The 26249-nt window shown below is 41.3% G+C and overlaps 1 protein-coding gene across 1 annotated transcript in view; it reads left to right on the top strand.

Annotated features, from left to right (window-relative positions):
* LOC121335239 overlaps positions 1–26249 on the top strand; it is a 52820-nt gene that overhangs the window by 13189 nt on the left and 13382 nt on the right. Inside the window, 21 exon segments of the mRNA XM_041403134.1 lie at positions 704–840; positions 1318–1449; positions 2509–2549; positions 3938–3980; positions 4664–4726; positions 5121–5285; positions 5405–5491; positions 6461–6498; positions 8329–8476; positions 9338–9474; positions 10405–10627; positions 11010–11124; positions 12199–12336; positions 13341–13448; positions 14803–14994; positions 15755–15921; positions 17239–17425; positions 18550–18760; positions 22469–22601; positions 23252–23335; positions 26005–26077. Of these exon segments, the coding sequence (XP_041259068.1) occupies positions 704–840; positions 1318–1449; positions 2509–2549; positions 3938–3980; positions 4664–4726; positions 5121–5285; positions 5405–5491; positions 6461–6498; positions 8329–8476; positions 9338–9474; positions 10405–10627; positions 11010–11124; positions 12199–12336; positions 13341–13448; positions 14803–14994; positions 15755–15921; positions 17239–17425; positions 18550–18760; positions 22469–22601; positions 23252–23335; positions 26005–26077 (2622 nt within the window).

Raw genomic sequence — 26249 nt, 5'->3', positions numbered from 1 at the left:
TAAATGGCAGTTATGTCTGTAGCTGTTTGAGATATACCTTAATTTAGGTGCCTGTGAGAAAGGGGATGTAAAATCCTTAACTAACTTTCTCCTGGTGCCTTTTGGGAGAGAGACTTGGTCCCCCTTCTTCCTGTTAGTTAGTAGCAGTTAGTGGCAGTTAAATTCCAATGTCTAATTCAGTGAGCTCCTTCTGGAGGAAGCTTCTGCCATCTCATACAGCAGGTGTAGTTCTGCAGCTCCTTTCACAAACTCTCACAAAGAACATCACTGAGGGCAAGGCAGAGATGAAGACCTTTTGCAGTTGTTCTCAAAAAGTGGAGTAGGGTCCCAAGCCCTCTTATCAGACAGCAGCTCGGGGTTTGTGTGTGTGTGTGTGTGCATGCACACATGAGCACAGGAAAGCTTGTTGGCTGAGAAAATGAAGTGGCTGACTAGAAGAAAAAATTCTCAGCATTTTTTTTTTAATATCAGTGTTGTCTGTAACCCATGCAAGGAAGAACAGAAGCCACCTCCTCTTCTAGATCATCTTGTGGTCAGTGCTTTTTCCCTCTCAGAAGGGAATCCTGGAAAGTTATATTGCATCAGACTTTTCTATCTTTAAATAACTTATGCTTGTTTTTGGTACCAGTAGCTGCAGTAACCTCTCCGGTATCCGCAGCTCTGCTGCCTTTGCCAATTAGAAATTGTTTTCTCCCCTGCCCAGTAAGCCAGGCTGATTGCTACGTGTCCTTGTGGCTGCCGACTGCGACGTGTGAAAGGTCACGCACTAAAACCGTGAGAAACTCCGACAATCCAGTGTGGAACGAAACCTTCTACTTCAGAATCCAGAGTCAGGTCAAGGTAAGGAGCCAAAGTTGTCTGCTTGAAGCAACCTGAAGATTTCATGTATGTATCTCCTGAACTGTGCCCAAGAAGTGTTTAAAAGATGGCACACGATAAAGGGCTGCTCAAAGCATTTAACAGCAGAGATGACAGAGTTCCTGTGTCTATTCAATGTGCTAGGTAGGAGGGCCAGAAAGTGAGCTCGGTTTTGAAGTTTTAGGAAAACAAGAGACTCTTACAGGTTGATGCCAGATGGATACAGAATCTGGGAGTTACCCAAGCTGTTGTATAGGCATAGCCAATGTATTTCATCACAGCAATTAAAATGAACTAAACAAGAATTAATAATGCAGTTCAAGTATGTTTTTTTTAAGGGGGCTGATGTTTAATTTCTCAACTTTTCTTCTCAAGCTCATCCTCAGCAGTACTTTTTGCCTGGAGCTAATGATGTCCAGCCTGAGAAACTATAACAAATTCTTCTCCCTCTTTTTCCAGAATGTGCTGGAGCTCACAGTGTATGATGAGGATTTTGCTACTCCAGATGACCATCTCCTCTGTGCACTCTTTGATACTGCTAAACTTCCACTTGAAAGAACAGTGATCTTGTACTTCAAGCCTAGCGCAGATGTGAGAGCAACTAAGCATCTAAAGTGACTGAGAAACCAGTGGAGAGTTACAAAACAGTTTCAAAATCTTTCTAAATCTGGCATGGATAACTTATCCCAATAACGAGCATGTTAATTGCCATTCAAATTATAACCACAAAAATTTGGCTAAAAAATCTGAATTTGAGAATCTTCTTTGCAATATTTTATAAATTATTAAAGACCATAGGGCTGAAGCAGTGCAGTAGGTAGGGGAGGGATCTAATTGTGAGCTATCTCTGAGCCAACACCAAGGCCATATAGCTGTTGCAGGGTGAATAATCTGCATATTTTTTACCATGTAATTCATAACCTGAGTAATTCCCATAATTGATAAACCCCTGCCCCTTTTCTTGTGTCTACTTTCACCCCAAAAGGCAAAAATGAATTTGCCCCACACATACATAGTATGTATCCCACTATGAATGGATGACGATTCACTCGTTCTCAGTTTCCCATCTGTAAAATGGGAAAAATAATCTTGATTCCCTTTGAGATCTAAGGATGAGATCAGCAAAATATCTCACATACAACTTCTTGCTACCAGGGACAGGTTCTGGTATCCAAACTAGGTCATTCACAATCAGCTTGTACACATCAACACTGTCTTACTCGGGGTTGCATAACACGAATTCTGAATCACTCACTGTTCTGTGTCTATTATGGTAAAGTAATGAGTGTAATGTTTAATTTCCAAGATAATAGCCAGTACAGTAAGTCATGGCAGGACAGTGACAGGAATAGTTGGAAGAAAAGGGTGGAATTCAGAAAGTATAGGAAGTTGGAAATTGTTTTTTTTGCAGCAGCTTCGCATTAAGAAATATAGGTTGTTTTGGTGATATTGTGAAGTCAGAAGAAGACAAGGAGGGAATAATTTAATCATCTGACTGAATTGTTGATTCAGACCACCCAGTCTGAAGTATTTATCACAGGCTACTCATTGCAGCCAATAACTTCAATATTACCTATCAGGGGCTTGGGTTTAGACTAGGGACAAAGCATTATGTAGCTACTTCATTTAATATCTTCTTCTTGCTTTCAGGCCAAGGAGGAACTAGAGGTTGAATTCAAATTGGAGGTCGCGTAAGTGATACAGAAATTATTTTAAAAATGCAAAAATCATTAGTGATAAAACAAAAAACCAGTATTAGATGTCATGCTTTGAGTATTTCTGTAAAAAGTTCCAGCCTTCTCCTATATTATTGCTGCAGTCCCCAACAGCTGATGGATTAGATTGTTCTGTAGCTTAGCTGCTCTCAGCGATGCACCTGGCAGTTACCCAGAGAACTGTGTGGATGCCCCATCCCTGGAACTGTTCAAGGTCATGCTGGATGGAGCTTTGTGCAACCTGGTCTAGTGGAAGGTGTCCCTGCCCATGGCAGGGGATTAGAGCTAGATGACCTTTAAGATCCCTTCCAATCCAAAGTATTCTACAATTATATGATTTACCTACCTGGGGACATTTCAGAAGGCTTTCTGAGTGTGCGAGCATTCCTGCCTATCTATTTTTCCTTGCTTGTTTCAGGTTATGTATTTGACACAGTTTTAGTGTTGAAACATCCTAGTTAGGTTTCCAATGTATCTCCTATTCCTTCAGTTTTCCCTTGCAGTACTCTTTGAATCCTAGCATTTGTGTTTTCTTTCTGCTTAACACGATCACTATGGGATGGGAACTCTTGTAAGGATGTAAGGCTCCTTCTCCAGCATGGTCAGCCTGCCGCCCATGGATCACCATTTTTGTTTCTGTGTTGCCACAAGGTAACTAAATCACGGCAGAAATAAAGTGACTAGCTAAGGCCAGCTCTTATACTATTGGAGAGCCAAGGCCAGAAGTCAAGTTGCTCCACACCATCTCCTGACTTCACTTGAATGATCTGGAAAGCTTTTTGGGTTTTATCCCATGTAATTGGTACTGGCTGCTCTGTGCCACTTTGAAACAGGCTCCCCAGGAAAGTGGTCACAGCACCAGCCTGCCAGAGTTCAGGAAGAATTTGGACAATGATCTCGGACACGTGGTGTGAATCTTGGAGTTCTCCTGTGCAGGGCCAGGAGTTGGACTTGGTGTGGATCCTCATGGGTCCCCTGCAACTCAGAATATTTGCATGCCAGCAGATATGTATAACTGTCTTCCCAACAAGGACATACTGGTGTATCAGCTGAAATACATTTTTTTCACACATTACAGTGAGAATAATTTGACTGCCTAACAGGAGATTCCATTTTAGATGATCATGAGATTGCACTGTATAAAAATAACCATGTTACACATTGCTCAGCTTTGGTAGAGAGATGAGTCTCTTCAGAGCAGTGCTCAGTCCATGCAAGCAAAGAGAGGAGCTTGTTACACGCTTGCTGGGGTCCCCTCAGACTCTTGGGTTTTTTTAAGTGGGAAGAAAGGGCAACATCCTGGGTAAAGATGAATGGGATTTGCTTAACTTTAAAATATCCATGTTTTTAATTTTCTTTCCCAGACCTGGTCCTCATGAAATGATTGCTAGCAATGGAGTGCTGGTGGTATGTGTCTATCCCAAGATATTTTCTATAAGTGATTACTTAATGTAGAGGGAAATGGAGGGTGCGGGTTAAAGAAGCCAGTCAGCCAGTTCTTTCTCTTGCTTTCCTCTTTCCTATTTAGATACATTCAGAATGGGACATTTTATTTACTTTTCATTGGAGATATCCCATTTGTCCTATACTTCCCTATTTCTGATTTTTCCTATACTTCACCACACCACACACACACACACAGAATTTTTCTCTGGTACTAGTACAAAAACACATTATGTTGAAGAAGAGTGAGCACCATAAAAAAAAAATCAACCCTCAAAATGCTGAAAGAAATGCTTCCTCAGAAAACCCTTCCTACTGCTAACTCTTGATCTGTCAGGACACATCTTTATTTATTTCCTAGTTTAACCCTTTGTATTTATGCTACTATCATGCAAATGGTCCTGTTTTTCTTCCTTTATTTATTCCTCTCACTGTGCTCAATCTTAAGTCATTGTCACACATACAGTTCCTACAACTCCCTCCAAAGCTTTACCTTTTCTTTAGTCAGCAGCTAATGGGAAAAATCCCAGAGACACCAGGGAATTCAGAAATCCAAGTTACTCCAAGCTGAAGGGTCCAGAGCTCACTATAATGCGGATGGGATGTGATGATCTTTCTCACAAAATCCTGCAATCTGTCTTTCCCAGTGTCGTGAACTTTGCTGCTTGGAAGTTGAAGTGGCAGAGAAAACGAAGCAAAAATCAAGTAAGGTTATTGCTTTGTCATCTATTTACCAGTAGTTGCATGCTTACTTATGAGAAGATGCCCCTTCCATATAATGTGTTAGGGAAATACACAGTGCTTACAGTATTCAGTGAAGTTAATGTCAGGTGAACATATTAGGTTGTTATAGACTCCAATGACCTCATCTAGATATATGTTAACAAGGCCTATTACATGCACAATGAAGTTGAAATCCCAGTTCTATATCACAGCAGGAATATTCAGAGTCCCCTTTCTATCAGAAGAGCATCTACTTTGCTCTTTCCCCTGTAGTGCCACCACTTTGCCCTGGGCAAAGCTATGCCACCTGCACCCCACTTTTAATCAAGCTAGCTTATTTTTCTGGTTAATCATATTAATCTTTGTTTTGCTGCTTTAGAGAAAGAGCTTTCCCTGACTGTGAAGGGCTCCTTTGAGGGGACGCAGGATATCGTGCTGGGCCCCAACGGAGTCGTCAGCCCAGCGTGTCCCACCGAGTTCCACTACATCAAGTATGCGGAGCCAACGCTGGATGTCATGCTGCCAAAGAAGAGGCGCTACCACCCTGTATGTTGGAGTGGCCTCAGTGATGGAGGGATTTTCTTGAGTGGCTCTCAAGAAAGGGGCAGGAAGGAGAGAGGGTAAACCTGTTCCTGGTTGTGTCCTAAGGCATGTTGTTTTCCCAGTGGTCCTGTAGGTACAGTACAGAGACGGGCTCACCAGTTGTGATGCTGAACTCACTGCCCATGGGAAGGAAAACAACCATTGCAGAGGTAAGCATCCATTCCAGGTGTTGGTAATAAAGGGTCACTCAAACAGAAACCATTCCTCATAAGGTTGTCCCAGATGGCTACTAAGAGTGTCAGGAATGTTCTGATTTTCTATTAGACTTTCAGAAAACAGGAGCTTTGTTTCTCCAGATGTTTTCTCCACAGAGCCAGGTTGTCCCCCCTGTTTTAATCTCTATTATGTGCCAGTAGTGGAGACAGAGATGTACAAGGATGTAAGAAAATACCATATTTCCTTCAGAACATCCCCCCCTCTTTACCCAAAGACTCATTGACTCCCCTTTTGCTTAGGGTCCAAACTGAAAGTTGCTCCTCGGGCACAAAATAGGAAAACATCAATAAACCTGTCCTTAGTCAACCATATATTTAAGAGGACAATATATTGAAATATGCTGAAAATATTAGTCATAGGGTATGTATTTTAAATAATATAATGAGACTATTGATTTAAAAGAGCCATTAAGATATCCTCTCAGAACAAAGCACATTTTGTAACTTAATATGAAGATTGAAATAATGATTTTTAAGAGAGGATAAAGTGTGGGCAGAAGCAAATGCAGACTTTGCAGTCTCTTCGCTGTGAGACTATGGCCAGGATGTCAAAGATGTGCTGGGTACTAGAGCATGAAGAATGGAAAGCACACAAAAAACGGCAATTCAGGATGCTGCAGAAAGCTTATGAGTCTTACAGGAAATGGGGCTACTGTGTGAGTCTCAGAAACCTCTTATACCAGGATGCTTAATGGTTTCTGCAGCCTGGGAGGATTTAGGATCCGTAGGGAGGGTTGTTCCACTAATGATAAGTGAATGCCTTTGGGAATATATGCCAAGATCTCAGACATTTAAGTTTGTGATTGCCAGACCTTGCTGGGTTATAAATCAAGCTCCGACCCCAAGACAGAAAGGGAAAATAGAAAATTCAAAATTAAAAAATTACACATTCTTGTTTTCCAGGAGAAAAGATTTGACTTGAATGTGACAGCAAAAACTTGGTAAGAGATTTTCTTCTATTCCTTAAGACTTGGATAATTGATTTTGATATTGTTTTAGCCACATGGAAATGATACAAGCAAGCATTCTCAGTCTGAAAACTAGAATGTGCTCATAATAAAACATAAAATACATGCACAATATATAAAACATAATTAACCTTAGGAAGATTTTACTTTAATCAGTTGATAAAACATTAAAATAAACATGTGTTTATTTAAGCGTTATCCCTTTCCTTCTGACCACAGAATATTTTCTTTGGTCAATGTCAGTCTCTGAAATTCACAAAAAGAACAAAGCTAGCTGACAATGACAGAAAAAGAATAGTCAGATGTAAACATTAATTTAATCAGGAATTAAGAATTATTTTTTTGCTTTATTGTCAATATTCAATGGTGATGAACCTTGCTTTCTGTCAAATCTAATTATACTACATATTGAGTAGAAACTAAAGTAAACAAGTTAACTTGTGATTTGATATCTGTAGACATGCTTGCTAATACTCACAGTAAACATGGAGATACTTCAGGTTATCCATGGCTACATGGAACACACAGAACTGGGCAAACTGGCATTTTTTTGTGTGTCTGACTAAGAAATAAAAGGAAAATAATAATTTTTAATTCAAAAAGAGTTTTCTGCCATTCATTTCAAAATGACCAGCAAGTGGTCAGTGATAACAGGAAAATCAGTGTTATACCACAACAGGAAAAACACTTCCTGCTTATTTATTTTACTTTCAGAGAACTTCAGAAACAGTTTGTTTGGATCTTGCTTTACAATAGAAACTGGCTTTTGCAGCTCCACCTAACTCAATTCCTATTGTGTGTCTTCATTTACAAATAAGGTTATAATAATTTGTCTGATTATATCCAAATCTGGTGATGGAGAAAGCTCATAATTAAATTTCTTTACTAGTTTCATAGACATTATGGACTCAGTAGAAGAGAGAGGTTCTGTCACTGGAAGAAAAAGCAAACCTCTGGCATTTGGCAATGTAGCTCTGACCTGACCACGACCATCTCTTGCCTATTGATGTCTTGTAGGAGCAGGGCAGGGAGAGCTAGGAGGGAGATTAGTGAGCAGAAGAGCCAAAATGCCCAGGGAAATAAACTACAATTGTGGGGCCTTAAGCAATGACTTCCTCAAATTTAAAAGACTCCAGTGAAATCTTCCTCTGGGAGAAGACGTGCCTTACGATTTTAGAGTCAAGGCTGACGTGGCATAGAACTTGCAGCAGTGACCCCTGAGTGCCGTACACGTGTGGGCACACAGGGCAGCAGGCTGGTCCTGCCCAGCGACCCTTCCCTGCCCCTCCGGGGCTGCATGGCACCGCGGTCTCCGCCAAGCTCGGCCGCCCTCCCCAGAGGGGCTCACCGCTACAGGGGGGTGCGTTCCCACTCCAGTTGCTCTAAAGGAGAATTTTCACTCGCATTGAATATGCCAGCCTTTGAAACTCGGGTGTTATTTCAGATTTTGAATGAGAAAATAACCTGTGAAGTGGGAATCGATACTTTCACTTCTGACCATTTCCGTGAATTTTCTAAGCTTGTCAATCTTTTACTTGTAGAATATTTATTTAAATATTTTTATTTGTAAATACTGTACATTGTTTCTTCCAATTAGCAATAATTAGGAATAATGACCCTAGTTAGTCTTACTAATTGACATGAGTTTCATGCTTTTAAAAATAGTAAAATTATTCTCTCTTGCTCCTGTCGTGTTGCATCATCCTGTTTGAAGGGAAGGATGCTGTAGATTATCTTTGATCAACGTCCTAAGATTGATATGGGTGTGTTAATATTTAATATATGTGTCTGTTTTTTTCTTAGCAATTGTTCATGCCACCAAGACCTGGACATGCGCTTTGGGTTTAATTTATGTTCTGAAGAGATGGCTTTCCTGGGGAAAAGAAAGAGATATGTAGCAAGTGCTCTCAAAAATGTTTTTCACCTACCACATGATCTGCAGGATCAAGAAGTACGTGTGTGCTGGGGAGACAGAACTTGAATCTCTAGTGCTTTCATGTTCTCCTGTAAATGAGTGGTCAGCAAAACAGGCCACACCTATCTGTTGTGCAGGTACCAGCTGGTCCATGTGTCTTAAGTACATTTGCTTCTGCTGTCAAGGTTTGTTATTGAAAACATTAGTTGCAGTCACCATCCTTCATTACTATCAATTTGGAATTTTTCATGGTTGAGGTGTGTTCATTCCTGCCAGGCTGAGCTGTCACTGCCTTGGTTTAGAAATACTGAATACATTCCACAGCAAAGATTTTTTTTTTCCCTTATTCCAGTTTTTTTTTCCCTTATTCCAGTTTACTTTGTGAGAGTTTAGGACAAACATCTTTGAGTGCTTCTTATATCTTCTGTTTCTTGCGGGTTTGAAATTCCTTAAAATAAATGTAATTTATTTTAAAATAACCTCAAGATACTGAAGAATAGCAGCATTGCTGAGGGTACCTTAACAGTAGCTGTGAACTGAGTGTATTTCTTCATGGGATTGGCATGCAGATTTTCATACAGAAGTCATCAATGTGTGAAATAAGAATGGCACATTGTTGTTTCCACAGAAGGTTTCTTCTTGTTCATCTATGCCTGTATTTGCCTTAGAGATGAGCAAGAATCCAAGTTTGGGTTGATCTCTGAACCAATATTTATCCAAAAGGAAATAATTGGCAGTAGCAGTTGTTGCTGGGTTTTGGAGCCTTTCCTTTTGAAAAGGGACCTGGGCTCTGAGATCAGGACCTGGGCTGGCTGTGGTGACCAGACCCCATTACAGTGTGGGCTGCAGTGTTGAATGCTGTCAGTGTGAATGTCCCATCCTCCCTCTGCCCAACAGGTCCCCGTCGTGGCTATCATCACGACAGGCGGAGGACTGAAGTCAATGACAGGGTTGTATGGCAGCCTCATGGGCCTGAAGAAGTTAAATCTCCTGGACTGTATAACGTACATCAGCGGGCTGTCCGGCACCACGTGGTAAGCCAGCTCGGGCAGGAGGCCTGACCCGGCCTTCTGAGAGTCACACTGCTGCAGAGAGTAGCTTCTAAAAGCAGATAAGATCAGGAGACTTTCTTCAAACGTCATATAAGCAAGTTTCTCAGTAACAGGCCATTAAATACTAGCTTGATTTAGTGCACGCTTTTGCTGTAAGCAGCTCTTTACTGTGCTTATCAACTCCACATGTGCAGCAGTTAAATGTGCACATGACTTACAATTACACTCACCAAGATGCTTTCTAGGTAAGTAGTTACCGTGGATGCCCATAGCATCATGCCTCTTCCTTTCTCCACTGAATCCCAGCTATTGTGGTCCCATTAGCTTCTGATACTGGCTGTGATTTCTAGCTGGAAAAAAGTGCTGGACAGTGCACACTGACCCCTGCAACATGCCAGTTTTGTGTTTCCCTGGGCAGTGTTATTCCCTGCTCACAGGACCTACAGCTGCCTAATGTCTGATTGTCCCATGCAGAGGAGTTTGGTAAAATAGAGGTTGATGCTTAAAAAAAGCATAGTGATATCATAAGATTAACACTAAGTGAATCAAGGCAAGAGACAGCAGCTAATACGAATGAATTTAAAGTTCCAAAAAACAAGCAAAGAAAATTTATTATAATTTTGTGCCTAACTTATGCTTCACAAATATATCTATGTTCACACCTGGCAGTTTTATCCCTTAAGCTTCTGCCTGTTCTGCTTAAGGTTAAGAACATAAAACTCCCACTTTATTCTTCAGGGCTATTTTTAAAAGCAATCATAGAAACTGAAGTGTTCATTCTGCTGGATGGAGCAGCAGAGTATGTGTGAGCAGAAGGGAATCCCTAAATGTAAGCCTTTGTTCTGAAAGCACAACATTTCCAGTCTTTTTTTGCTCCTTTTGACTTTTGCTGTCTGTATTGTCTTTCTCCAGGACCATGGCCAACTTATACAGAGATGCCTACTGGTCGCAGAAGGACCTGGACTCACATATTGGTGAAGCCCAAAAACAAGCAACAAAATGCAAGATGGGCTGTTTCTCTATGGATCGCATGAAGTACTACAACAAACAGCTTTGCCAGCGGAAAGAAGAGGGATATAGGACATCATTTATAGATCTTTGGGGTCTCATGATTGAGTACTTACTAAACGATGGGGTATGATGTCTATTCCATTTCTTAAAGAACCATGTGTTTTTCCCTTGGTGGATGGAGAGGAAACTAGTCCATCATTTCAAAGAAAGTACCTCAAAGCAGAGGGGAAATCTCTGTGTTAACAATATAGCAGATTATAGTGGTTTTGGTTCGCCCAGTCATAGACATGTGCAGAAATAGTTGTCTCCCTCCTTGTCTTTTTGTGAATCCACACACAAAGCCAGGCTGGAGCCCGGGAGCCTGGTCTGTGGTGGTCGGTGGGGGTACCTGCAGTGCTCCTGTGTGCTGGGGGTGGAGCTGCCCGGCTCCTCCCACACCAGGGCCAGTGAATTCACCCTGTGCTCTTTCCATGTCCTGTCACCTAACACTTTTTCTTCAAAACCAGAAAGACCCCCACAAGCTTTCAGATCAGCAAGAAGCACTGTGTGATGGCCAGAACCCACTGCCCATCTATGTGTCAGTCTGCGTCCGGGACAGTTACAGCACCAATGATTTCAAAGGTAAGGATGTTCAAAGGTTTGGATCCTCAGAAGCTAAAATTGGCAGCTGAATCCCTGTCATCACTCTTCTCTTCTTGGTAGCACTTTGAGAAAACAATCCTGATGTGTTAGTTGCTTTTTGGAGAAATAACCATTGCCTCCATACCTTACAATTTTAATACAAGGATTTTGGGGAGCAGCATTTCCCTGTCTCTACATACACAATAGAAATTCTGCTAGAAAGGCCATTTTGGGAAATATTTGAATTATCCAATAATTGCTTTTTCTCAATGGCCAGCTATTTGTTCAGTATGAAGAATGACCACATGGTTATGGTAGAGTTTGGGAAGGCTCCCAGCTGAATGTTTTGCTTTTCTCATTGTTTTGTTTGTTAGCGTTTCTTTCCTACGGAGGGTCAGAGGAGGAGAAGGGGAAGAGAAAAATTCAGATCAAATTTTTTATTGTTGAGGCAAGAAAATGAACCATTTCTGAAATGAAAACGAAATTACAGTTCATGACATTTCTGTCCCAGTTTTCACTCACACTGCAGTTATATCAGACAAATTCACTTCACTTGGAGAGGATATCCAAGAAAGTCAAGAACTAGTTCTGTTTCCATTAGTACCACACAGAGAGAGTATAACTGGTTTCTTACAAAAAAAACCAAAAAACCTTCTGAGGAGCTGAGTACCCATCTTTGTACATAAACAGTTATTTAGGGAAGATAAACTAACTGTATTGGTGAAGTACTACTGGTCACCTGGACATGGCGTACAGCAGGGCAGAGCAAAACTACCTAGGTGCTGGAGAACCCTGGACTGGTGTGTGCACACAGGGTGTGCAAGGCCTGGAGCCTTGCCATGTCCCTAGTGTGCCACTTGTGCCACCAGCAGCGCCACCATGACCAGCACAACTGCTCCTGCCTCATCACCACCAAGCCCAAGCTCAGACCCCTCCCTGGAGATCTGCTTTTAAGAGTGAGGCTTTGCAAAGGCAACATATTAAACATAGCTCAGAGCAATGTATGCCCGAGCTTCCCCTCTCCCCATAGCTGTCTGGGAGCCCTCTGAGTGTCCTGTTGTGGCTGTATTGCAGAGTGGGTGGAGTTCACTCCCTACGAGGTGGGACTGCTGAAGTACGGCGCGTTTGTTCGCACGGAGCATTTCGGAAGCGAGTTCTTCATGGGCCGCATGTTAAAAAAGCTCCCCGAATCCCGCATCTGCTACCTTCAAGGTGATGTTTAGTGTTGTCCTGGCACAGAGGCACTTTGGAGGGGTGCAATGCTGTTAACCAGTGGGCAGATAGCTCTGTCCTTATATACCGAGCACTGCCTGCTGGGAAATGGGAATAATAGTTTATCCAAAAGAATACAGAAAAAAAATACGCATATTTTTTCAGTTTCTTGTCACTGTCTTGGTAGATAAGTTGTCTTTGTCTTAGAGATGGAATAGATGAAGATCCTTAATTCTTTCATTGTAAGTAATAGCTCTCACTTCTTTCTTTATTCTTCTGATTCCTCTTTGAATGCACTCCCACCTGAGTCCAGTTGTGATAGTCAGATTCAAATTTACAATGACTGGTGGTATAGTGACACTGTTTTGTCAACAAGGCCACCAGTGCCCCTGTGGTGAGGCAGAGAGGGGTAATCCTGGATGGACAAAAGAGTGCACAGTGGAGCTGAAGGCCACGGCATGTGTGAGCCTTTACAAGCTGTGATGTGAGATCTTGTCGTACAAACAAACATCTGAAAAGCCAGTTCATCCCCTTGTGAAACAGTCCAGGGTGTTTGAAAGAGTTACTGATCAGAGTAGGTGCAGAAAAAGACAAGCTGGAGAAAGGAAGATGGGGATGGAAATGATGTGTTTGTGGTGTATGTGTTATCTGAATTCTTTATTTTGCCTCTTGAGCAAGTGTGTCTTTTTTCTCCTTTACTTGCCTCACTTTCTTTGCTCTCTTTGCCATGTGGCAGAGCCATGTAATACATCAGGCACAAAGTTGGTGGTAGCATAGACCCTCTTTGCCATGTGGCAGAGCCATGTAATACGTTAGGCACAAAGTTGGTGGTAGCATGACCTGAATCAATGACATAGACTGTTAAGAGGAATTTAACAGCATGGAAGTTTAGAAATATTTTTATTAAGCCCATTTTAAAAAAATAAGCCAGGAGGTCAAAATAGAAGGAAAATGGCTTTTTTCTTGTTAAAATATGTCCTTCTGTTCACTATTTCCTTTTACAGGTATGTGGAGCAGTATATTTTCTGTGAACCTTTTACAAATATGGGGGCTGTCCCACAGTTCAGAGGACTTCTGGAAGAGATGGACGCAAGACAGAATAGATGAAGTTGGTGAGAAATTACTGAGCCTTTCATTTATGGTCGTATATTTTCCTGTGTGGCTTTTGGCATCATCTGTTCAACTTTGCTGAAGCTGGTGTCATAGGATCTTACTCAGAGATAGTGACTTCTCCTCACACTGAATAGAGTAAGAGGAAGAGGGTAATCAGGGAAAAGCTGATGTAATTGCAACAATTACTAAAGCTCTACTGGTTCCTTCAAAGAAAGTTTTAGAGGGGTCAGACGTTTCTCAGGAAGTGTTCTGGCATTACAGCTCTCACTTAGCCATACAGAACCAAGAACCAACAGCAGAGAATTTGGTACTTTTTACTGCCTATGAGGAGAATAAACCTTAATATCAACTGGTTAATCAAGGTTTCCTGGGTTTTTATTTTATTACTCAGTACAATAATTACTGCATTGTATTCATACTGACACAAAGATAAATGAGGCCCAGAGGGAATTTTCTGAAGCAATACAGAAACTGTGATTTTGTTGTTGCTAAATCACTTGAGATGATAGTAACTATGATTACAGATATCCTGAAAAATACAGAAAAACAATGTGCAATCGTGGAAACCACCATGTCTCTCCTGCTCCTCTGTCAGCCTCTCAGGCTGGCAAAGTACATTGTCATTTCTGGAAACCACACCTTGTGCCATATTTCTGCTTTTCATCCATGTGCCATCTACCCACCCCCTAAACTACCCATAGTTTCTGAATATGAATGTATGCCCCAGGTTTTCCTGGGGTGCTCTCACTCTGCTGATTAAGCATATGCTCATGTTGCCATGAGTGATTATTGGGTTGCAGTTGTCACTGTTGCAGTGGACCCCGTGGTTGCTGTTGTTGCTCATCTGACTGAGCAGTAGCCTGTTCATCAGCCCTAATCAGCAGAGTGAGAGCACTAATAGGTGTGCTCTCACTCTGCTGATTAAGCATATACTCATGCAGCCATGAGTGATTTTTGGGTTGCAGTTGCAATGTTGCAATGGACCCCGTGGTTGCTGTTGTAGCCCATCTGACTGAGCAGTAGCCTATTCATCAGCCCCATTTTCTCCATGCTTGTGTTTATGTTATCTTCCTGTGAGGATATTTAAGTTCTGACAGAACATTTTCTGAATTGCTTCATTTCCTTAAGGTGTCCTTTTTCATGACTAAGGATTGCTTCTGACGAACTGTCTTCAGCCCAAAGCTTAAGACCATCAGCAGAGCTTTGTTCAGCATCCATTCCTTTCCCTCAGAAGGGTTAGTGTGTGCTTAGGGAATCATCGCAGAAGAACCCCTGAGAACTCCTTTGCACCAGGGCAGCCAGAAAGGAGCATAAGTTACCAAGCAGTTCACCAGCTTGTTTCCCCTGCTCTAGATGAGGACCCAGTGCTGCCCACGAGACCCCACGAGCTGAGGACTCGCATGTACACCCCCCCTGGCCCCCTGTCCAGCGCCCTTCGGGGGGCACTGACCGACCGCTTCTCCGTGGCCCAGCACCACAATTTCCTGAAGGGCTACCAGCTGCACAACAACTACATGGAGAACCAGCACTTCAGTCGCTGGAAAGGTGATGGTGACTGATGTCTAACTGGCATCCTTTTCAGGGAGTTTTGGGGTGGGGAGTTTAGGAAAGAAGCCTGTCAGACTTGGCAGGGGATAAAAATCCTCCCAAGGCAACATTTATTTTCTGAATAGAGAGAAGACACTAAGAGTTGTCAGGTACTGAAGACTTAATGTTTGTATTCATTTGCTTCAGCTGAGACCTCTGCAGTCCAGACTGAGATGATAGACTTGAAGCTGACAGAACCAAATTTCAAGTGGCAGAGAGCAGAGTGAACATAGGAGAAAGCTTAATTTGGCAAGATTATACTTCTAACTTCAGATGCAGCTGAAATATCCAAGACAATACTGGCTATAAGAGAAAACTGGAAATGAATGGGGCTTTCTAGACCAAAGAAGAGGGGACTGAGTAGGAAGTATAAGTTCAAATGTATAAAGGATCAAAAATACTTTGTTCCCCAAAACAATGACAGATAGAAGATTAAACAATGACTGAAATGAAGCAAGGCAGATTTAGGTTAATTATTAGACATAGCTTATTGGCACTAATAGGTGTGCCATGTTAATGCAGTATATTGCCTGGAAACTCAACACAGATTTTTCAGAACAGGAACTTAGGTGTTTTGCAGTGCTTCTCATGCCTGTTTCTAGTAGTGTGGCAATTAAATTAAACCAGGCCTCTGGAATGGCCAGTTGCACCTTGCAGTTCTTTTTCCAGTCAAAATACCCACAGATCTATTTTTATTCAAAAAATATTTTCCTTTTAGACACTGTGTTAGACTCACGTCCCAACCAGCTGATGCAAAATCCTGCTCAGCTGGGCATGATAGATGCTGGATTTTTCATCAATACCAGCAGTGCACCACTTTTAAGGCCACAGAGGGAAGTGGATGTCATCATCTACCTAAGTTATACTACTGGATCACATACATCGGTGAGGATGTTCTTGTTACCATGTGTTGTGTCTCCTTTTACTTGTAAATGCCCAGCCTGTAGCATCCAGAACTGCTGGTTTGATCAGCTCTTTGGTTTATAACACTTGCATTCCCCTGTATTTTTCACTGTAGTGATTAATACTGTTCCTATTTCTTCCTGCCATTCCTGGCCCCTTTTGGCTGGTTTATGAACGTGCTGAATTATTCAAGGGGGTGTCAGCATGGTCTTTTCTAGAATAATGGGAGGAGCCTCTTCTGCTTTATACTGAATCAAGCAGGTTTCAGGCACAGGAATATTCATAAAGATGAGGAAGTTATTTCTTCTGACTTAAGTTAGAATATAAAAAGGGTTAGTTGAATATTAGCAGCAGATGCTTTCTGGGATGATAAATAAGGCACTACAAGTAAAATTCAGTGATGAACATCTTCCTGCAGAAAACCCATTTTGTGTAGATAAAGCTAATTAACTGTCTATAAAAGCTGGCATAAAAAAAGTTTGGATCTTTTTATGTCAGAAACTGAGGTTAGTTGAAAACTCACTGTTAAGCACTTTGGCCTTCCTAAGCAGGATTACATTTTGAGAATGAGAACAGCTGTGCTACTGCTAACCATCTGTTTGTTGGATGAGACAGATATAATGAAGTTTTATTTCAGTCTCATTCATTGCCTAGATATAACTTACAAAAACAGGCTGCTACAATTTTAAGTATTTTAGTAGAAACCTTTTTCTGCTTCGTAGTGTTTGCTATTAGATGGTGCAGAGTAAATAATACAGTGCATATTAGTACATGATATTTTATTAAACATTTCAGGGAAAAGATATAGCATAGCCTAATAGTTCAGATTTTCTCAATAGCATATTAATCTCAATTAACACTGTGCCATAATGACTGCACAGGCAGAGATAAAATTGGCAATTAAACTTAACTATCTTATCTCCTGGCTTCCAAGCACATAAGATACCTTAAACATTTTCTTGCTTGGATTTCCTTCTCTAGTTAATTCTATACAATGCATTAACACAAGCTCTTTCATTTGCTAAAACTAATGCTTTATCCTAAACTTCTGCAAATTGCTTCCATTTTTTTTTTTTTTTAATCAGTGCCCTGGGTGAATTCTTTAATTCTGAAATTGTGTTTACAGTTTGTGATTAGCAATGTGGTCACTATGTGTGATAATTATATATAGAGTAACCCTTGATAAGACAGAACTCGCCTTTTGGATCTGAGTCACTAAACCTTAATAGTAGATAACAATTTGGGCTCTTTGGACAATGAAATTGATTTCCAGTGCTGACCATTTTTGTGATCCTCCAGTCTCTAGATAAGGCATGTAAATACTACTCAGAGCAGAAAATCCCATTCCCAACAATTTCTTTGACTGATGAAGATAAGAAGAATCTGAAGGAGTGCTACGTCTTCCAAGATTCAGATTTGCCAGGATGTCCGATTGTGATTTTTCTTCCCCTTGTGAATGATACCTTCCAAGAGTACAAAGCACCTGGTAAGTTACAAGTAGTGACAAAGCATTAAACAAAAGATACTACTGCTTCCTTGACTTAGACAGAGACTTCTTCTTTGCTGCTGGCTGTCTTTTCTCGCTGGGTTCATGGGGGAGCACTTTAGCTAATTAAACTTGTTTTCCCCATCCCTGCCAAAGCTATAATGTTCACTCATGTCTTCATTGTGGCCTTAAGAGAACAAACAAAGCCCATGTCTTCTGGATGGTGTCTATCTTCACCTCCCTCCCATTTGTTACTTGAAGTGGTCCTACCCAATTACCTACCCAAAAGTTTATTTCCTGTGAAAGGTACAGCTCTCTCAGATTATTTCCTACTGCATATATTGTGTATTGTTCAGGTTTTGATTCTACACTTAAGGACCTGTAGTGTCACATATGAGAGGTGGGGGAGAAAGAACCTGGCTTTCAGTCTGGACTCCAGTAATGTTAAAATCAGTGTGTCTCATTTTGGTACAGCATCAGCCCAGGGATCATTTTACTGACTGTGCTGTGTTCAGAGCCTGTCACTCCTTTTCTGTCAGGTCATCTGCTTTATACTCCTTTACTGCAGATTACTAGGATGAATTTGCTCTGCTCCTTGGTAGCAGGAGGTTAAGCCCAAAATACTGCTGTTGTGGAATTTTTGTGACACAAAAATCAGAAAGGCAGAGCTGAATCCTGGTGGCAGGTGCCCTGGACATTATTCAGCATTGCAGGAACTCTCAGTTTCCACATGTTTCTATTGCTCCTTTCTCACTTAAATTCTATTCTCTTACTAGCAATTAATCTTCCTTGTCTGAGGTTCATAGAAATCCCAGCTGCAGTGCATGGACAGTGGCTTTTGGAGTGCCCTTTCAGGCTGACATCCTTGCCATGGTTTTAATGAGACAGATGTTTCTGAGTAAGCTGTAGATGAACATGGTGATGCCATCCCTCACTTCTCCCTTGTGCCCTCCTTACTTCAGACTCACAATGCTCTTTCTCTTGACTAGGGTGGTGATATATGACCTGCATTGTTTGCCTATGAATTTTCTTCAGGGGAAAAGTCCTGCTCTTTGACACTTTATGGACAGTTTGACTGGTTAAGATAAACATCATGTCACAGCAGCAACAACTCTTTCTCTCAGGTGTCAAGCGCTGTTGCTCAGAGATGGAGGAAGGCCAGCTGGATTTGACCAGCTCCTGTTCCCCCTACTGCATGTTCTCTGTCAGATACACCGATGAGAACTACCGCAAGCTGCTGAATCTCAGCGAGTACAACATCCTCAACAACTCTCAGATGATTATGCAGGCCTTGCAGACAGCAATGCAAAGGAGAAGGCAGAAGATGTGCTGATTGCCTGTCCAACTGCCCTTATCTTCTCAGAGGAGTTTTTCATGCTCTAGGACCCAGAAGGGACATAGCTTTTTCAAACACTGGCCGTTCTGCACTACAGAAACCACCTCAGCTGGTGCAGTGGTTTGCTGGGGTTTTCCCATTCCCAAGAAGTGGTCTCTATAAGCAAAGAGATTGTGTGGGAAATTTTTACTTACATTTTGTTCCATAAATTAAGGTTGTCTGTAGAACACTCTTTGCCTAAAATACTTGTTAGATTTTTTTAAACAGTGTGATTTTAAGCCTAACTTATTATATTATATGACATAAAGGAAAATAATTTTTTATTGCCACAGTGCTACAGTTATACAACCCAGCCAACACACCTACAGGCCGTTAGAAGGGAGTACAAACTTCTGCTCCCACAATTCTGCTTTCTGGAACACAAGGTGCGACTAGCCCTGGAAAACAAAGAGAACCTGAGACACAGCTGGAAGCTGATACTGGATCCCTGGGTCTACTCTGTTTTGCAAGTGTCCCAAAAAGCAGCCACAGAGGCTGGAAATATAAAGAGGGACAAATGTGTGCACACAACCAGCCCCATGATTCGCTTCCACATCCTGGGCTCTCTTGGGCTGTGAATGAATCATATGTGATGGGAAAGAGCAACTTAGGAGGAAGTGGTGTAGCACTTTTCACATTTTTTTTTTTTTAAAGCAAAGGGTGTAATTTGGGGACATCAAAATTCCCTGTTGATTTATGTCAGTTTTAATTGGTTTGTACTGAGACAAAATATAAAACCTTAACTCTTCAATTTGAAGCTTTCAAAATAAAACACCCTGGATCTGCTTTCCCTGTTGAGTTACTTCTCATAATAAAACACCATTCTTAAATTAAAAAGAGAAAGCACTTGAAAATATTTTACTTCCCATAGACAATGAAAACTTTGCTATGTTACTCAGTGTAACAGTTTAGGTCATATGCCTACAAAAAAACCCCTCTTATTTGTTTTTATTTGTTTAGCTCTGCCTGTACAAACTGTGTAGAAGTGAGTCAGAAGTCTGAAACAAATAAGACCATCTTAAAACAATCTGAAGGCCTTGCATGGGATCTAGCACAAAAACACCAATTACATTTGTTGTGGGCTTGCATTTTTAAACTTCCTTCCTTTTCCCTTCTATTGAAATTGCCTTTTTTAAAACTGTTCTAAACTGTCCTGAGGGTGAGCTGTAAAAATTATAAATGCATAACAACTCTTGCATTCCAGGAGCAAGTCAAATTGAAAACACACTTTATTGATAAGTTTTGTGTCCTAAAGACAATTGGGAAAATTTTGAACAAAGAGTCTATTCAGTCAGAAAAAAAGTCTATCAACTACAGATTATAATGTGGGACTAAAATAAACCAGGGAAAATGCTTGGGTAAGTTGAAACATTTCATGTTAATATTTTACAAAACATCTTTGTTTTGAAACATAACTTCTTTTTAATAGACTGCCTACCTCGTCAGCCCAGGGAACCCAACCTGAAAATAACAGGGTTAATTCACAGCCAAATAACATGTTTGGCTCGTTGCAAAATGACACTCTGAGGATTTTCATTTTAGCAAGGAGTGATGACAAATTATCTTTACAAATTGGTTCACAATGACTTTTCCAACATTTTAGTCATTTATTATGTCAAAACAAAACTTACATTTTTGTGCAACTGTAGCCTAATATTGCCAGCCTAAAGATCATGGCGCAAATGTTAACATTTGAAACTTGTCAGGTTTTGAACTATGCACTTCTCTTTTTTATTTCTTTTTTCTTTCTTTCTTTTTTTTTTTTTTTTTGGATATATGGTAGTTTTATTAGTCATAGTCAGAAATATAATACTATGTGCTCTGCATATAATCCTGGGAATTGCCTCCATTTTTACCATAAAATCCTGTTGTGAAAAAGCAAACACAGGTTTTAGCCATAAACTCTTGCCGCCTCCAGTTCTGAAGAAATGTTATTTTCATGCAAAAATTTTGTGTATACAGTACAAGACAATAAAGGCTTGTTTGCAAAATGAAAATTCTGCCTTGCTCCACATATTCAGGCATTTCAGTAATATACTTCAGGTTCACAGTGTGAACATTCCTTGTTCCTGGAACACAAAACTTTTTATCTCTGCAAAGAGCATACCAAATACTTTCTGCGAGTATCATGGATAAAGGAATGTCTCAGAGACAGATTGCAGGAGTATGGAGTGAACCATGGTCCCTCCCTCATGCAAGGGCTGTCTCTAATGTGGATTGCAAATGCTGTCCAGGAAATGAGAGTTTTTTGGCCACTGACACTGTGGGAGTGAAAGCCTCAGAGGTCCAGTCCTGGTAAACAGTCTGCTTAATAGTTTTGCCCTCCAAGGAGACACTATAGTAAAGCACTGTCTTTAAACATGACTGACATGCCAATGCTGTGAACAACAATTTTCTGTGACCTAATGAAAAATGCATTTCACCAAGCTACAGCATTGAGCTGGCACCCAGAGGAAATATGCCATGTGTGTAGACACAGCCCTTCATGGCGTCACAAAATGCTGTACCCTATGGCAAAAATGTATTCTACCAAGTTGGCTGTGATGACTGTTGGTATTATTTTGCATGGGAATGTGCAAAGGGGACCTGTGCTGGCTGCTGGCAATGTTTGACCAGTAAGCTCAAGAATACTCAGGGAATGAGCATCTTTTTTGCTCAGAGATGGGGAAGCAGGGAAGCCAAAAAAATTCTTTTCCCCAGAAAGTTTGATCTGTTATGATCTCTTGATGATGCATGTAACAATCTTTGCCTTTTCTAATCCTCTTCCAGTGAGCTGTGAGCTGTGCTGGTTTCAATGGCACAGGGGTCAGCCGTGTGTGGACAGGGGCAGGTGTCCTGCCCCTGCAGTGGTGCCACAGTCGTGCCAAGGACTTTGGGGAGGGCAGCATGTGGTCAGGGTGAGTTTTGCATCTGGCTGGCAGGTTTCATTGAGTCAGACACAGGCACCTAAATGCAGTTAGTTTGCAGCCAGAGTCAGTTTGAGCTAGAAAACGGTGCAGAAGTATTCATGGGTGTGGAGCTAAGCTATGGAAAGTCATAGCTTCAGGACTCCACATCTAAACACAAAAATAATAACAAGCCATAGGAAAGGAGAGAGAAGGAATACAATGACTTGAGGAGAGAAGCAGCCCTGCTGGACCTTGGCTGAGTAGATATAAACCACCATATGAGTGTGCTGCTCTGCATGCCTAGACCTGGAATTGTAGGGACATGTGGTTCAGAAAGCCTTAAAATGATTTTTGCAATAACCAGGTTAGTCTGAGAGCAATAGTGTTCTCTTTTGTTTTGTTTTGGTTTGGTTTTTTTTTCATTAGATATCTTATTGTATCTGCTTACTGTCACAGATAACCTAAATTCAATTTATGAACTGTTGCTGTATCTTATTGCAGAGTATATGTTTCTGTGGGCTTTGAGGTCTTGCTAAGTTGAAATTTCAGTGCTCAGGTAAAAGGGCATCCTTCTCTTATGTTTAGTTTTAAACCTACTATTGGCCAGTACAGAGCAAAAGTGACTCAAACACAGTACTTCCACCTGTTATATAGGCAAAGGTATTTTTTCCTACTTGTTTGACCACAGGATTCAGCTTCCTACCATAAGAAAATGGGAGGGGAGTAACTGGTTTTAAGAAACCAGTCAGAGGTGGGGCTCTGAGTCAGTTTATAAAATAGTTGCTCACCTGCACCTGGGACATTTGAACCATTGGTGTCTGTGGAAGTTGGGAGATGTGAGATTGCATTGCCAGAGATAACGCTGGACGTGTGTGTGAACGCAACAATGGACCAAGATGGCATTTTGTCTCAGGTAAGAAGGGTGCAGAGCAAAGCAAGGCATCTGGGATCTCAAGTGGTTGTGCTGTAACTAGTGCAAAGATGATACTACTTTCCTGACCTACCACTGACTGTAATGACTCTATGCAGGATGAAAAAGTCAAGGCTTCAAGACCTCAATATTGAAACTTTTAAAGTTATAGTAAACCACAGAAAGAAAAAGGAAACTGCCTGGGGAGTAAGAGCATGTTTACAGGGGGAGAATTTTGAATATTTAGGGGTTTTATAAATTTGAGAGACACCATATATGCAACTTCAGAAGAAGTATTACATAACACGGAGGTGTACTTCAAGATGAAAGATGAATAACAGGGTGTGTTTATGGGAGGTGGGTTTGCTGTTCCTTTAACAGCCAGGGCCAGGAGCTGCTTCCCCTCCCCGTGTGTCATGAAGGGCGGACCTTACCTGCCTGCTACGCCTCTGCTCAGGCTCAGTGGGGCAAGCACAGCCCAGGCTGTGGCACCGGGCACTGCAGGAAAGCCCGGGTTCTGCCAAGGCTCTACAGCCAGCACTGACCATGGGCTCCCTGTTTCTGTGGCTCTGAAGTTCTCAATTCCCAAAGAGGATTGCCTTTAAGAGAAATGATGGTTTTTTCAGGGATAACGTTGGCCCTTCTTGTTCCAGGAGCTAATCACTCAAACCTCTCAACAAGGAGACGGAGCTATGCAGCTGAATCCTGGTGGGAAACAGTGGACTTCTCTTCCAAAGGTACCACAAAGGAGAATTTCAAAAGGAAGCTGTAAAGGGGACTTTCCTGCTGGGTGGAGGCTGGGCGAAAGCAGATAAGAGTTCAGCATCTGCCAAACAATGTAATTAGCTACTGTAACCCGTTCAGTTCCCTCCATGAGACGCTGTCCCACTTATCACTTTGATCATTCTACTTACATAGTCTTGCTTCACGTTAAATTCCTAGTGTGGCTTCCTGTCCTTGGCACATGGGGAACAATGTCTGTTTAAACAAGACTGATATCTTTAAAAGGATGGGTTTCAATAGGCTTTCTCTGTACATGTCTTGTTAAAGCACAAGGACAAGTTTCCTGCCAGTGTAGATAGCAAGAGCTGGGAAATTATAGCATTTATTCTCATAATAGTATGGCAGAATCTTAAAGTAGATTTTCAACACCTGATTTCCTGAATTAACCCCTCTTCTGGTCTCTAGTGAAAACTAATAGGTTTCCAGGAGCCTTCAGACTCCTGAAGACAGATGAAATCTCTCCTCTAGGAAATGAGAGGACTAGATGTGCTAGATGTGCTAGTAAAGATTTTTACCTTTCCTCTCTCTAGTTTGAGGCCATTTAGTAATAATTAGGAAATCTCCCTTTTTCTGTTTTGTGGTGAGTAAAATTACTGAGCAGCAGGTGTTGTGCTCACAGTTTAAGGAACAGCCAACCTTTTCTTGATTAGCTGAATGTAAACCCAAAGATAAGAAAACACGCCCTGCAATACAACTCTCTACACTTCAGGGGTTGCAGCAGTTTCAGAAGAACACACCAAACACCTCAAATTTTTTAGGTAAAGCTCACAAAGCTGACAGGATTTTGGTCATTTGTTATTTATAGCTCTGTGATGTCTGAGGCTCCTTGGTCATGACAGGGCACATCCACATGCCTGAGTATTTTATTCAGTCTGCACTGCCTTCTTGACACATTGGGATTACCATGAAGGGGGCTACAGGGGATCTGATCCATGAAACTGAGTTGAGCCCTTCCAGGAATTGCCTTCTCCAAAGCTGGTCACTGGCAGCATCAGTTATTGGTTCTGTAATTACTGAGCACTTTCTGTACCTGCCTCATTTCTGTGCCTTTAGGAGTTAGGCTGTAGACATGAATTCAAGTGCTCTTGGTAGTCTGATCCACAGCTACTCTTGGGACCCTTAGCAGTGGTTTGACACCCTTGATTTGCACACCCAGTGACCTGGTGTGCAGCTGCACAGCACAAATATTCTTGGTGCCTTTTCCCAGAGAAGGATACTTTGGTTACTTGAAGGCTGATTTTACCTGTTTCTTCATTAGGCCACTTGCTAGCTGTCCCCAGTCTCAATATCATTGTATTCATTAGCCCTGGCTGCCTGCATTGATACACTCAGGTTAAACATTTGGAGAGACTTCACATGGATGTACATTCCATTAAGCCTATGAACATTGATGCGCTTCCCTTTTTGTGAATGGACATTACCAACAGAGCGCATACCAAATTGTTCTGCTTGCTTTCCTTTCCTGCACTGCCTGTGTCACACTTCTTTCTCAGTGGGTCTGATGAGCTCAGTGTCATGCTAATGCTGCTACAGGGCTGGCCGTGGTCTTTTATGGTCTTTTTGCAGTGTAAGTGAAGTCTTTACCTGTCCATGGCCCTGTAGTTGTGCTATGTGTCTTACAGATCTTTTGGAGCAAAATTTTCCTTTTTATTTGGCTTTATATTCCAGTATGTTGTGTCTTTTCCCCCCTCTCCATGATGGTAGAAATAATAAGTTATGTGGAAGATATTTATTTGTTTATTTTATGATAAAGGGAGAGGAGATACGAACTCATATCTCCAATATGAGACCAGAACAGCAATATGAGAGACTAAGAAGTCATGCAGGAGGTCAGAAACATGGCCTAATATGAAAGAGGGAAGCCGAAAGAGAAAACAAGGGTTTCTTATCAGGTGTGAAACACTGTTTACACTTCTTAGGCAAAACAGTGCAAAGAAGCTCGAGATGTGAAGAGTTTACATACTTCAAAACTAGAGAGAAATTTCTCACAAGAAGTCAGAGGGGACCTTAGCTCAAGAGGGCAGCTATACCCCTGTAAATGAAAAACTCATGCATAGTAATTAGCATGGTGGAAGCTCAAAGCAGCAATCTCTCAGATCTTAAAATCAGTGTGGGGATCAGAGGTCAGCATTTAATTCTGCAGAGTACTGTACATTTAAAAGAGCAGGAAAATGAGAAAATCATATCTCATAAACCAGGAGGCCGAATATATGTAATGACTGGATAGAAGGTAATCACCACAATAATAGTTTCATCATCATGAAAAAGGTCTAAAGCATGTCTAAATTTTTTACCTTGGAAATTTAAAAAAAATAAATTGTCTCCCAAGCTGGGACTGAATCTTAGCACTTTGTGCAGACAGATTTTAGATAAGAAACAAATAAATGCTCTAATAAGATAAATCCTCATGTCATGCTACAGAAGAAAAGAAGTATTTCAGTCTAGTAATTGATTTAGATGTTAGCAGGAAAACAAATGTATTGGCTGTTTCATAATCAAATAGAAAATTTAAATTGTTCCTAAGTTGGGAGTTTATCTCTCTTGATCACTTCTGTCTTCTAAATATGCTATCTAACTTTAGCATGCATTCCTGTCTTTTGTGTGTTTGTTTTTTTCCCTGCAGATAGAATCCTCTCTGTGTCACTTACTGACTGTAAGAGTCATAAGAGCAAGAAATATCCACCAGGCAGATGTCTGTAAGTGTCTGTAGTGCTCTGTAGAGGAGCTCGTGGAGGTCCCTCTCACCTCCATGGGCTAATAGCTAGTCCTGCTCCAAAAAAAGGTGCTTTCTGGATTTCTCCATGAATGGTGACAGTTCTTTTGTTGGTGTGCTGGTTCCAGCAGTGAACACAGAGTGTGTTGCTCTTC

The sequence above is a fragment of the Onychostruthus taczanowskii genome, unplaced genomic scaffold, assembly GCF_017590055.1.
Source record: "Onychostruthus taczanowskii isolate IOZ18803 unplaced genomic scaffold, ASM1759005v1 scaffold1, whole genome shotgun sequence".
Taxonomy (NCBI): Eukaryota; Metazoa; Chordata; class Aves; order Passeriformes; family Passeridae; genus Onychostruthus; species Onychostruthus taczanowskii.
The sequence above is the reverse complement of the archived record's forward strand: the minus strand, read 5'-3'. Positions and strand labels throughout refer to the sequence as shown.